General features: G+C 37.2%; 1 protein-coding gene across 1 annotated transcript in view; it reads right to left on the minus strand.

Moving 5' to 3' along the window:
• The window catches only part of ACSL4 (acyl-CoA synthetase long chain family member 4), a 39694-nt gene extending 26258 nt beyond the window's left edge, over positions 1-13436 (minus strand). The window contains exons 1-7 of the mRNA XM_079727617.1: positions 13197-13436; positions 12781-12958; positions 12274-12383; positions 12018-12156; positions 7939-8089; positions 7666-7789; positions 5536-5607 (exon numbers count right to left, since the gene is read on the minus strand). Of these exons, the coding sequence (XP_079583743.1) occupies positions 5536-5607; positions 7666-7789; positions 7939-8089; positions 12018-12156; positions 12274-12383; positions 12781-12958; positions 13197-13424 (1002 nt within the window). The 5' untranslated portion in view covers positions 13425-13436. The remainder of the gene's footprint in view (positions 1-5535; positions 5608-7665; positions 7790-7938; positions 8090-12017; positions 12157-12273; positions 12384-12780; positions 12959-13196) is intronic.
• Positions 13437-14599: the final 1163 nt, after the last annotated feature.

Below are 14599 nucleotides of genomic sequence, written 5' to 3' on the forward strand. Positions count from 1 at the left end.
TGAGGACAGCAGAACCAGCCCTTGCATTATGCTAAGTGAAATAAGTCAGACAGAAAAAGACAAATACTACATGATCTCACTTACATGCAAAACCTAAAAAAGCTGAATTCATAGCAACAGAGAGTAAATAGGTGGTTGTCCAGGTCTAGGGGGGGGAGGGAAATGGGGAGATGCTGGTCAAAGGGTACAAACTTCCAGGTGAATAAGTCTAGAGATCTAATGTACAGCATGGTGACTACACTTAACAAGACTGTATTGTATACTTAAAAGGTGGTAAAACAATAGATCTTAAATGTTCTCATCATAAACACACAAATAGTAACTATGTGAGGTGATAAATGTGTTGATTAACATTACTGTGGTAACCATTCCACAATACATATGTATATCAAATCATCACACTGTACACCTTAAACTGACACAATGCTATGTGTGAATTATATGTCAATAAAGCTGGGGGGTGCATAGTACAATGTTGTTTTCTACATTTCCACAAAAGGTATCACTGTTGGATAACTGAAATCTTTGTTTATATCTGTGACTGAGAAATCCCAGAAGTTCCCTAAAAGGATTTCAACATCCTATAACTATACTGCTTTAAAAAGTGTATGGAAACCAGACAAACATGTCACAAAGAAAAAAAACCTACAGGCCAATATCACTGATGAACATAGAAGTAAAACTCCTCAACAAAATACTAGCAAACAGAATCCAACAGCACATTAAAAGGATCATACACCATGATCTAGTGGGGTTTACCCCAGGAATGCAAGGATTCTTCAATATATACAAATCAATCAATGTGATGCACCACATTAACAAACTGAAGAAGAAAAACCATATGATCAACTCAAAAGATGCAGAGAAAGCTTTCGACAAAATTCAACACCCATTTATGATAAAAACACTCCAGAAAGTAGGCATAGAGGGAACTTACCTCAACATAATAAAGGCCATATATCACAAACCCACAGCCAACATTGTTCTCAATGGTGAAAAACTGAAACCATTGCCTCTAAGACCAGGAACAAGACAAGGTTGTCCACTCTCACCACTATTATTCAACATAGTTTTGGAAGTTTTAGCCACAGCAATCAGAGAAGAAAAAGAAATAAAAGGAATCCAAATCAGAAAAGAAGTAAAGCTGTCACTGTTTGCAGATGACATGATACTATACATAGAGAATCCTAAACATGCTACTAGAAAACTACTAGAGCTAATCAACGAATCTGGTAAAGTAGCAGGATACAAAATTAATGCATAGAAATCTCTTGCATTCCTATACACGAAGGATGAAAAATCTGAAAGAAAAATTAAGGAAACACTCCCATTTACCACTGCAACAAAAAGAATAAAATACCTAGGAATAAGCCTACATAAGGAGACAAAAGACCTGTATGCAGAAAACTATAAGACACTGATGAAAGAAATTAAAGATGATACAAACAGATGGAGAGATATACCATGTTCTTGGATTGGAAGAATCAACATTGTGAAAATGACTCTACTACCCAAAGCAATCTACAGATTCAATGCAATCCCTATCAAACTACCAACGGCATTTTTCACAGAACTCGAACAAAAAATTTCACAATTTGTATGGAAACACAAAAGACCCTGAATAGCCAAAGCAATCTTGAGAAAGAAAAACAGAGCTGGAGGAATCAGGCTCCCACTTCAGACTATACTACAAGGCTACAGTAATCAAGACAGTATGGTACTGGCACAAAAACAGAAATACAGATCAATGGAACAGGATAGAAAGCCCAGAGATAAACCCATGCACCTATGGTCACCTTATTTTTGAAAAAGGAGGCAAGACTATACAATGGAGAAAACACAGCCTCTTCAATAAGGGGTGCTGGGAAAACTGGACAGCTACATGTAAAAGAATGAAATTAGAACAATCCCTAACACCATACACAAAAATAAACTCAAAATGGATTAAAGACCTAAATTTAAGACCAGACGCTATAAAACTCGTAGAGGAAAACATAGGCAGAACACTCTATGACATAAATCACAGCAAGATCCTTTTTGACCCACCTCCTAGAGAAATGGAAATAAAAACAAAAATAAACAAATGGGACCTAATGAAACTTCAAAGCTTTTGCACAGCAAAGGAAACCATAAACAAGACCAAAAGACAACCCTCAGAATGGGAGAAAATATTTGCAAATGAAGCCACTGACAAAGGATTAATCTCCAAAATATATAAGCAGCTCATGCAGCTCAATATCAAAAAAACAAACCACCCAATCCAAAAATGGGCAGAGACCTAAATAGATATTTCTCCAAAGAAGATATACAGATTGCCAACAAACACATGAAAGGATGCTCAACATCACTAACTATTAGAGAAATGAAAATCAAAACTACAATGAGGTATCACCTCACATTGGTCAGAATGACCACCATCAAAAAATCTACAAACAATCAATGCTAGAGAGGGTCTGGAGAAAGGGAACCCTCTTGCACTTTTGGTGGGAATGTAAATTGATACAGCCACTATGGAGAACAGTATGGAGGTTCCTTAAAAAACTAAAAATAGAACTACCATACGACCCAGCAATCCCACTATTGGGCATATACCCTGAGAAAACCATAATTCAAAAAGAGTCATGTACCAAAATATTCATTGCAGCTCTATTTACAATAGCCAGGACATGGAAGCAACGTAAGCGTCCATCGACAGATGAATGGATAAAGAAGATTTGGCACATATATACAATGGAATATTACTCAGCCATAAAAAGACGAAATTGAGTTATTTGTAGTGAGGTGGATGGACCTAGAGTCTGTCATACAGAGTGAAGTAAGTCAGAAAGAGAAAGACAAATACCGTATGCTAACACATATATATGGAATCAAAAAAGAAAAAAAATGGTTGTGAAGAAACTAGGGGCAGGACAGGAATAAAGACTCAGACATAGAGAATGGACTTGAGGACATGGGGAGGGGTAGTGTAAGCTGGGACCAAGTGAGAGAGTGGCAGGGACATATATACACTACCAAATATAAAATAGATAGCTAGTGGGAAGCAGCCGCATAGCACAGGGAGATCAGCTTGGTGCTTTGTGACCACCTGGAGGGGTGGGATAGGGAGGGTGGGAGGGAGATGCAAGAGGGAGGGGATATGGAGATATATGTATACGTATAGCTGATTCACTTTGTTATACAGGAGAAACTAACACAACATTGTGAAGCAATTATATTCCAATGAAGATGTTAAAAAAGTGTATGGTATGCAAATGTCAAATCATATAGTACACCTGAAACTAATATAATATATATCAACTATATTTCAATTTAAAAAATCACCCCCAAAGGAAATAAATAAATTGTACCATGTGTACCCTACCAATAAATCATGTGTATGTCATTTTTTAAAGAAAGTATGTTGGGTGGAAGAGAGCATATGGGAGTGAGACGGATGTGTGAGAACCACTTCCAGCGCTCCTTCCAACACTATATACCAATCACAGGCACAGAAAGGGCTTAATGAGTAAGGAACACAACACAGTTGCAACAAGTTGGCAGGGTTTATTGTTAGCACATTCAGTCACCCTTTATTTTACCTCAACCTAACATTACATGACGTTCAGTGGAGTCACTGCTTATCAGCAGCGATTTAGTCTGAATTCTCACACTGGGAATATGTGACCATTACAATACTAAATGGACCTTTTATTCTGACTCAGGAAAGAAACAAACTCAGAAGATAGAATCTATCAAAAACAATTGTCAATAATAAGATTTTCTAAAGGCCTATTTACAGACGAGTGGGAGGAGCTAAGGGACCCAATAAGGTTTGGTGAAGCATCAATGGACTAGCAACATAGGAGGCCATTTACTATCCCTAGGCCTGAAGAAATAAGAGGAGAGAAGTATTACAGGAACCTGGTAGAGGATGGTAACCATGGGAAAGACCTGGTTAGAGCCAACAGGAAAGAGACTGTCCAATGAGCACCTGGCAACAAGTGCCAAAAATCGCAGCCCAGCAGGGAGAGGCAAATGCAGTAAGTATGCAGACCTCTCTCCCTGCCCTCTGAACTTTCATGAGCGCCAACAAGTGGCTAAGCCCCACCAGAAATCAGAAGGCAAGCAAGTCCTCCTGGTAATTCATCCACAGAAATTAGCCTCCCAAGACACAAAGTAAAGAAGAATGAACAATGGGTAATTAAAGGATACATAGCATATCAGCTAACTCCTGTTTACCTTTCAGGCCCAAATTCAGACATTACTTCCTAGACTCCTCGGCCCTTCCCCCTCCCTAATTATGTTCTCTGATACTGTTTCCTAGGAACTCCTGAGTAATAAACCCAACATATTGTTTCCCAAAACAAAACAACAAAAACAATCCTAAATAGACAGCCATAGTGGTTAAGAAGTCTCTGCGATCAGACTGCTAAAAGAGTTCAAGCTTTAATGACCATCTATGGGCTCTGTGACCTTTGGCAAGTTTTTTTTTTCTTTATAAAATGGGGATAACAGGACCCACCTAGCAGAGTCTTAGGGGGGATTAAGTGAGATGATCCATCTAAAGCACTTTAGCACAGTGTCTAGAACATACTTAAGTACTATGGTACCTATTGTTAGCATTGTGTTATGCTTTTAATCGGAAGCCTCTCCTTTTAGTTTGTAAACTTGCTGAATTCTACAGCACCTCTACATAAAAAAGCAAAGGCTATACTGATCTAATTCTTTGGTTATTCGGTAATTTTGTAATTAGAAGCTAAAAAAAAGTTATCTTCCATCTGTAATTCTTAGAAAAAACTGAACACTTCATTGTGTAATCGCAGGCTTTCCGTGTGCAAAAACAATTCTTTGAAAGATAATGGGATAAGATGTAAAGCCTGATCATGATACAAGCAGTGGTGATACTCCCACTGGAGTTTCGGAAGCCTAAAGCGCTAGAATATATTTGATTATACAAGTTAGAAACACTGTGTTAAATAGCTCATAATTTATCATTATAAGGCTATAAAATGTAACATCTTATTTTTATAAAAGGCAATATTTCACATAAGGATTTTGAGTATCTAGAATTCAACTTTTTTCTCTGGGAGTTCTCTCAAATGACAGTTTCCTTACTCTTTCTTAGCCACCATAAGGGTCAGGAGACTTGGATTCTAGAATCAGCTCTGCCATGAATCAGCTCTGCAGTGTTGGGTACACTGCCCCAGTTATCTAGGATGGCCTACGTTGCCTCACTTTTGAATGAAGTCATTAAACAAAATGATCTTTAGAGTGTATTCTACCTTTAAAATATTATGACCAATTCTCAGACTAGGTAATTTGAGCTAGGTCAGTTTCATCACTTAATTTTCAAAAATTGGCAAACCCTAACAGGCATACACTTCAGAAGTTTGCCATTTCATCTTTTCCCAGTGCTTAGCTAAGATTTTAAGGGACACGTTTGGCCATAATTTTCCCCAAGTAAAATTATTTTGAAATGTAGAAAAATACCTAAGAGTGTTACTTTTTTACAAGTCCAAGTGCAGGCAGTGAATAACATAAACATTCTGTACTCACCGGGACAGCTGCCATGAGTGAAGGCTTCAGTACAGTACAGTCTCCTTTGCTTCCCTTTTTAATTTTGCTGGACTAGAGTAAAGAAAAAGTAAATAGGATCAAGGAAAGAAACTTTCAGCAGAAAAGGTTATAATTCAAGTATTAACAAGAGCAAAGACAGACATTTTTTAACATCTTTATTGGAGTATAATTGCTTTACAATGGTGTGTTAGTTTCTGCTTTATAACAAAGTGAATCAGGTATACATATACATATATCCCCATATCTCTTCCCTCTTGTGTCTCCCTCCCTCTCACCCTCCCGATCCCACCCCTCTAGGTGGTCACAAAGCACCCCTCTAGGTGGTCACATAGCACCAAGCTGATCTCCCTGTGCTATGCGGCTACTTCCCACTAGCTAGCTATTTTACATTGAGTAGTGTATATATGCCCATGCCACTCTCTCACTTTGTCCCAGCTTACCCTTCCCCCCCCCCGTATCCTGAAGTCCATTCTCTAGTAGGTCTGTGTCTTTATTCCCATCTTGCCCTTAGGTTCTTTGTGGCCATTTTTTTTTTTTTTAGATTCCATGTATATGTGTTAGCATACGGTATTTGTTTTTCTCCTTCTGACGTCACTCTGTATGACAGACTCTAGGTCCATCCACCTCACTACAAATAACTCAATTTCGTTTCTTTTTATGGCTGAGTAATATTCCATTGTATATATGTGCCACATCTTCTTTATTCATCTGTTGATGGACACTTAGGTTGCTTCCATGTCCTGGCTATTGTAAATAGAGCTGCAGTGAACATTGTGGTACATGACTCTTTTTGAATTATGGTTTTCTCAGGGTATATGCCCAGTAGTGGGATTGCTGGGTCGTATGGTAGTTCTATTTTTAGTTTTTTAAGGAACCTCCGTACTGTTCTCCATAGTGGCTGTATCAATTTACATTCCCACCAACAGTGCAAGAAGGTTCCCTTTTCTCCACACCCTCTCCAGCATTTGTTGTTTGTAGATTTTTTGATGATGGCCATTCTGAGCAGTGTGAGATGATATCTCATTGTAGTTTTGATTTGCATTTCTCTAGTGATTAACGATGTTGAGCATCCTTTCATGTGTTTGTTGGCAATCTTTATACCTTCTTTGGAGAAATGTCTATTTAGGTCTGTTGCCCGTTTTTGGATTGGGTTGCTTTTTTGATATTGAGCTGCATGAGCTGCTTGTAAATTCTGGAGATTAATCCTTTGTCAGTTGCTTCATCTGCAAATATTTTCTCCCATTCTGAGGGTTGTCTTTTGGTCTTGTTTCCTTTCCTGGTTTCCTTTGCTGTGCAAAAGCTTTGAAGTTTCATTAGGTCCCATTTGTTTATTTTTGTTTTTATTTCCATTTCTCTAGGAGGTGGGTCAAAAAGGACCTTGCTGTGATTTATGTCATAGAGTGTTCTGCCTATGTTTTCCTCTAAGAGTTTGATGGTGTCTTACCGTACATTTAGGGCAAAGACAGACATTTACACATGGAATTTGATCTCTACTACTCTGAGTTATCTGTTCCAACTAAAATATCCTACAAGTCTGAGGTATGAGTGCATAAGTGCTTTATGATGTAGATTATTTCTTCTAGCACATTTCAGCCTTTCTTAGAGGAGAAACTCTGATCCAGGATAAAAGAAAATGGGATATTTTGGTAAACTGAGCATTTTTATTAATAACATATCACACATAGCAGACCATCCATTTTCAAACAAAAACAAAAACAAAAAGCAAAAAACTTCAACTAAGGTAGATAAAACACTGAAACAAGCCTGAAGATAATTTTAACTTTCTTTGATTAGCCAAAAGGCAAAGCCACATCTCAAAGTCACCACTATGAACATCAACTAACATCATATAGAAATACTAATTTGATAACATTTTGGTTGATAGAATACTGAAGACAATGGAAGTAATTATTTGTCTCAAAATAATTTTAAAATATGTAAAATAAAGCAATGCTAACAAATCCTCAAGGTTATTCACTGCAGCTGCATACTTTTGAAGCCAAGGAGAAAGTTTTAGCTGAATTAAAATATCTCATGTTTTAGTAATCTATCCTCAGCCAAACACTGTAACTTAATATGATCATGCCAATATACTGAAAAGCTTGTCACCTGGTCAGAGAGAGTAAGTGGAGAAGAATATCCAATCCTACAACCATAGGTAAAACAAGATATCTCTGCTGTCAATTCTAGTACATGAGCCAAAGGCAGGTAGCCAATATATGTGTCCTTTGGTCTAAAACAAAGTAAGAGAAACATTTTAGCCATTCTTACAAAGACACTGTAAATTAGAAACATCAATGACCTTATCATTTTAATACAGACTAGAGAATGCCAAACATGAGCTCTGATTTCTAGGAAGAAAGCTGAATAATTCTCTCTTACCCCAGTCCAGGAATTCTCTCACACTGGCCTGTCATTCCAGCTATCAAATTGCTATGATGCATCATCACTCCCTTAGGTCGGCCAGTAGAACCACTGGTATACATGACGATAGCCAAGTCCGAAGGAGTTGGTCTATTTGGAGGAACGCTTGCTAAATAAATGACAAAGCACCAAATTTTCTCTAGTTTACAAGTCAAATTGCTAAGCAAAGATAAGACTTTTAGATTTTGGCGTAATGGTAAACTATTTAAAACAAATACTCTCTACTGTTAATCACCACGAAAATGGTTATCAAATTCTGGTTACCTGCAATGGGAATTTCAAACTCAATCTGGCCCATCTTCTGGATGTTTAGCCTAATCCCTGTCTGTTCATGCCTCTCCACAGTGCTGTTTACAGGGCCTTGTGGTGGAAAGATATCTAAGATTTGGACAATCAGGAAGATAGAGTATTTTGTGTGAGCTCCTCAAACCTCCGTTTTCTCATCTCTAAAATGAGACAGTTGGACGAGATTATGGTTCTTAAACCACTGGTGGGCATGAGAATCACCTGTGGAACTTAAATAAAATACTATCTCTGGACCCTAGTTCTGAAAATTCTGATTCTGTATGTCTGACATGGATCAAAGGCTCCACAGGTGACACTAATACACACTCCTGATTGAAAACCACTGGACTTGATTTTTTCAAGTTTTTAGAAAAATAATTTTATTTTAAAATAATTGAACCATGGATATTGAATTAGAGAACCATTATACATTTAACATATTTTTATTAGATTCCAAGTAGCAAGTAAACTCCAAAGGATATCAAACCCAAATGATAATGTCTACTGTTTTGATTGTTGCTTCTTGAAATCTATACAGGAAATCATTGTTTAAAAGTATTGAAAGTGCAGTGAGATTAAAATTATAGCAGGAGATCCTTTCTCTCTGCTACACACACACACACACACACACACATATGCTCACTCACTCCTGTAGTTAGAATACTTGGTATGTGTCTGGATTGGGGATTCTTTTGCATCTTCCAGAATTAGTGCTTTTTTCCCTATCAGGGCATACCATACTTTGATTCTTTTTAATCAAAATCAGACAGGAATTTTTGGAAACTAAGAAAAAGAGACAGTTTAAAGAGGTTTACAAGCCCTTCATTTCCTACCAAAGGTAATATCTAAACAGTTTCTAAACTTCGTTTGTTTTTGCCCTCTGTCTGCAGGTAGGAACGCTTAATCATCTTAAGGGTCCTGAACCCCAGTGCCATCTCTGCTTATTGAATGATTGGCGGAGGGAAATAGAGAGGTCTTCCCAACAGATTACAGTCAGCCATCTTGAACAGGAATCTGCAGGCTTTCTTTGCAAAGGACCAGACAGTAAATATTTTAGGCTTGGAGGGTCATATGGTCTGTGCCAAAACTACCCAACTTTGTTGCTGTAGAGTGAAAGGAACCATAGGCAGTTGTTAAAATGGATGTGACTGTGTTCCAATCCAACTTCATTTAGAGAAACAGATGCAGGCTGGAGCTTGTTAACCTGTCTGCTAGAGTTGTGCTTCTCAAACTATCTGCTGTGAGGACCCTTTCTTCCCCTAATAATTTATGGATGGGTGCATTTGTAAAATACAATAAAAATGAATTACTGGAACAATGAAGTTAAAAAGGCATAACATAGAAGCTTAAAAATTTTAGATGAAACAGGCAACAAATTACATTTCAATAAATATAATTAGAATAGTCATACACAGGGAAAAAGAATTAGAGAAACTGTAAATGTTCCTTGAAAGTATCTTTCAGCCTATTAATAAAAGGAACTGCTATTATAAGACATAGCTTTTTTTGTCATTCCACGATACTAAGTAAACAAAAAGTTGAGTGAAATCTCAATTCCCCATTTATTAACTGCCTACATGCACACTCTAAACAAGCACTGTATATATATATATATATATATATATATATATATATATATATATATACGTCAATATTTTAAATTTTAACGTGACATGAATTTGCTTCCAGCTCTTAATCTATCTAACCTAGGTTGGATGGACAACAGTGCTGCTCACAAGAGATAATGTATATCTAAACTGTTCATATAGCTTTTTAATAGCTTTATTGAGGTATAATTGATAATATAAAGAACTGAATATACTAATGTGTACAATTTGATGACTGAACGTATACAAACATCTGTGATACAATCACAACAATCAGGGCAACAGGCGTGTCCATCACTTCCCTAAGTTTCCTTGTGTTCCTTTGTTGTTGCTGTTGTTGTTGTTTTTGATTTGATCTTTAAGGCGACATCAACTCTAAGATTCTAACATGCTAAGTTTTAAACAGCACACTGGGGCTTCCACTTTCAAGACAGTGTATTGTGCTAACCTAGTAATCTCCTTTCCTTTCTAGAATACACCAAACTAACCAAAAATCCCCAGGTATATGATCGCAATTAAATAAATAAAAGTTTAATAAGGTTGTTGGATTCTAAAAAATGAGTTTATACTCTGTATGATACTATAATGATAATACATGTCAGTATACATTTGTCCAAACCTGTAGGATGTGTAACACCAAGAGGGATCCCTAATGTAAACTATGGCTTTGTGGTGATAATGATGTCAACGCAGGGTCATCATTTGTAACAAACATACCACTCTGGGATGCTGATAATGGGGGATGCTGTGCACGTGTGTACCTTCCCCTCAGTTTTGCTGTGAACCTAAAACTGCTCTACAAAATAAACTTTTTTACAAATCAGTTTATAAAATGAATCACACTTATATATACAAGTTAAAATAACCATTTTAAACAGTATGATTTAGTACTGAGATAACCAAAGATAAAGTTATACTTAAATGGGGTAATGTTAATGCTCCTTAAAGGTATCTACTGTCATAGTTTATAAATCAAGCAAATAGGGACTGCATCCTTCTTCTGATGACTGATGGAAGCGGCAGCGGTTGATATGTTAAGGTCTTCTCAGGCTAAGCACACAATGTGACACTTCACTTCTTGTCATCATCGTAACAACTGTCTACTCAGGTAAAGTATCACCCCAAACATATGTGTCTTATTAACTGTAGCGATGAGTGGACTAGGTGGGACCTGTGGTCTATCATGCTCTGGCTCACACAAAATTATGAGGACCAATACCCCCCATAGTTTTGTGCCAGCAAATCCCTACCAATCAGGACTTCCCAGTCAAGTTCACCGCGATCTTGCAGGGTCAACCTGGTGTTGAGAGATAATTCTCCATGGGTCTCTTGAGTTTCTGTACATCTTGCGAGCAGAGGCACTGACTGTTCCAGACTGTCTTTGCAAGGATGACTGCACAGTGAACAGCCTTGGAAGACAGAGAAAGTGTCTCCCTCCAGAGCAAAGAGCAGGCATGTTCACTGTCCAGTACAATAAAGATAATATCTTTCCCCAGAGCAAAGGACAGGCATACTTACGCCTATGATAAAAGACTCGGATTACTCATCTAGTAGAGTATTGTGATCTTCTCATTAAACATGAGAAAGAAAAATATTTCAATGGAGTATTTCATTTGCTCAACCCTCTGTCCTGATGCCCAACTGACATTTTGATATAAGACACACTTAACTTGTTTCAAATGAAATACCAACTACCATATCAGTGGTAGAATAAGCCAAGTATGGTTTTGGCAAACGGCTCTGCATCCTCTGAGACATGATGAAAATCAGTAGCATTAAGCATTAAAAAAAAAAGGTTACTGAATGGAAGGCCTGAGATCTTTGCCTTACGTTGAGTCCAGATTGGAAGGTTATAGTAGGTTTCTTTGAAAAAAGAAAAGTTTGGCAGCAACTGCCATAAGCCTCAACCACTTAGTAATATTTCAAATAGTGGTTACCTTTTTGAGGAAAAAGGAAGAGAAAAATCTTAATCATGTATGGTCTTGATAGTTTTTAAACGTTTTTAACGTTTTTTTATTGAGTTATACAAACTTTTTTTTAAATCAGAGAACTTTACAGCTTTCACTTGCATTACTGCTTTTCCTAACCTACTGGAATAACAAGCCTTGAAGAGATTAATACATTTGTTTTAACTGCTTTACTTACAGTTTTCTGGCTTGGATCCCAACTCTTCTACTGATTGCATGCTGTGAATCTCAAATCCTTCAGGGTATTCTGCCTTATTGATCGTCTTATTATCCACATAAATGATATGTTTAACACAGTTAATATCTAACAATGCAGTCTGTTGAGCAGAAAGAAAATCCAGTTATTAAATATGGGTATGCAAGAAACTCAATTCTTGAATATTCTCTTATGCTGTCAAACACTACCATGAATTAAAAGAAAAAGTCATACTTACCTTAAGTTTACTTTCCAGAAGTTCAACGCTAGTAATCAGATAGGTAGCCTCAGATTCATTTAACCCGTGAACTACAGCTTCTTTGCCAAGTGTGGCATATAAAGTCACAACTACATAATAAAAAATGAACACAAAAGTTAAATGATAAACATTTCTTAGATATATTATTTAAGTCAACTTTTAATGACAGATATACTCACAGATGCAAAGACATTTTATAATCTAATTTGATTTCATAGTCTCTGCTATTACCCTTCAACCTTGCCTCAAACTTCCTGGTAGTCACAAATCTTTCTTACAAATTTTCGGGATTCTAACTTTTTAAACCTAAAGAAACCCAGAAATACTGGAAGTGCCACAAACTGGGCAAAAATCATCAGTCAATTCAGTTTCTCAAGGCCAATAGGTTCTGGCTGAACACTTGCTGGGAAAACAAGAGGATCTCAGGACAATTTCACATGTAAGCAAAGCCCACCCTCTCCCCCTCCAAAAACACCAGGCACTTACGAGGAAAGTTGTACTTAAAGCAGGTCTGTGCTGCAATCATCCATTCAGCCCTTGTCTCACAGAAAATGGCAATAGTGCTCTTTGGTTTCAGTCCCAATGCAGCGAGTCCACTACCAAAGTTATTCACTCTGCGGTTCACTTCGAGATAGTTCATCCATTTATAATTCCCAAGAATTAACTGTTAAAGTGAGACATTCTGTAATATTAGCATATGTACTCAAACAAGCAATTAACATACTATTCAAAGTGTAGAACTCTAAAAATACCCCTAAGTGAATTACACAGATGCTGTGAGCACCTTCTGAGAATTAGTTACGGGCACTATAATGGAATGCCAGCATGTTTTAAATGCACTTGATTTATAATAAAGTGTACCTTCCCCTTTAAAAACAATAGGAAGCACAAAAATGCTTTACCTTCTTAAAAACCTTTCCATTTGGCTGCATTTCATTTTCTTCACTTAGGATTTCCCTGGTCCCCAGGCTGTCCTTCTTCCCAAACTTGGATACGGCATGATCGAATAATTTATCCAGGGTGTCTGCTCCAGGGATGTCTATGACAGCTAGTGAGTCGAAGTGCGTGGCAGAGCGATACGGACTTCCAGGTTTGTCTGAGGTGGGCTTAGCTTTTATTCTCTTTGCCATAGCGTTTTTCTTCTTGGCATTGGTAAGAAAATACCACGGAATAAATACAAGGGCACTGTATATTGTTATTAACAAGTGGATAGGCAGCAAAATAATGGTGAGCACATTTTGCTTAAGTTTCATAGTGGCAAGGCTTCTAAAATGGTGTTTATTTCTTGTTATTCTTTGGCTTCAGAAAGCCTGATTTTGCTGAAGAAGGCAATAATGGAAGCAGTAGTAAGAGTAGCAGAAGAGTCAAGGCAGTTCAATTTTAATGATACAGATAAGAGTTAGTAATCTTTGGAAGCCGACAATAAAGTACACCTGTAGGTGAAGACAATGAACCAGGCAGAGAGCAGGGAAAACAAAACAAAACAAAAACAAAACAAAAGAGTATTAGCAAGTTGATAGACCACCGATTTAAATACTCAGGTCTTTATTAGTTTCTATAATTGATTTGATACAAGAAAGCGGAAATAACTGGTCTGAAAGACTGGCATTTTCCAGTTTTAATCATTATGGCCATAAATTTTAAATTTAATTTTTATAGGTTTTTAGGTATACTACACACCACTCTATAAGTCAGTCGTGTAACACTTATAGTGCCTATATGAGTGCAGGCATGTGGTATTTAAGTTTGGCTAAACTTTGGGAGAGTAGTGAATACCAATATTTAGGTTTCTCTTAAATATGTATATGTAAACTGGACAGCTTTAAATAGGATTAGGTTTTGTTTCCAAAAGAGAGAAAAAATCCACCAATTTCGGTTTATTTCTCAAAGATCAAACCAGAAATATTATTCTGAGTTCTTCTTTAAGATAATTTCTTGGTAATGCTATTCACTACCTCCTATCCCCCAAATTGGAGCAATACAATCATAAAATCATTTCCTACCTGCCCACTTTTGTGCTCAAAATTGCACTAGTTGCCTTGGAGTGGTAGTATTAAGTCCAAAGTAGTGTAAGTCCTGGCCCTTGCTCATTACGAGTTAACACTTGTGAGGCCATCAGCACACAAGATAGATCCAGTGTTTTTCAAACTTTGTTTGCAGGAGAAGGTGGCAGCAAAACCATTTCTTCAAATAAACACTCGTACAGACTTCCCATATATAGACACTAAAGTGGAATTGCTCTGGCTGAAGCAGGGATTGGTGGTGCCCAGAGTCCCACCCTGGACTTCCGGGAACCCCACTCCCA

This window comes from Hyperoodon ampullatus (assembly GCF_949752795.1).
Source record: "Hyperoodon ampullatus genome assembly, chromosome: X".
Lineage (NCBI taxonomy): Eukaryota > Metazoa > Chordata > Mammalia > Artiodactyla > Ziphiidae > Hyperoodon > Hyperoodon ampullatus.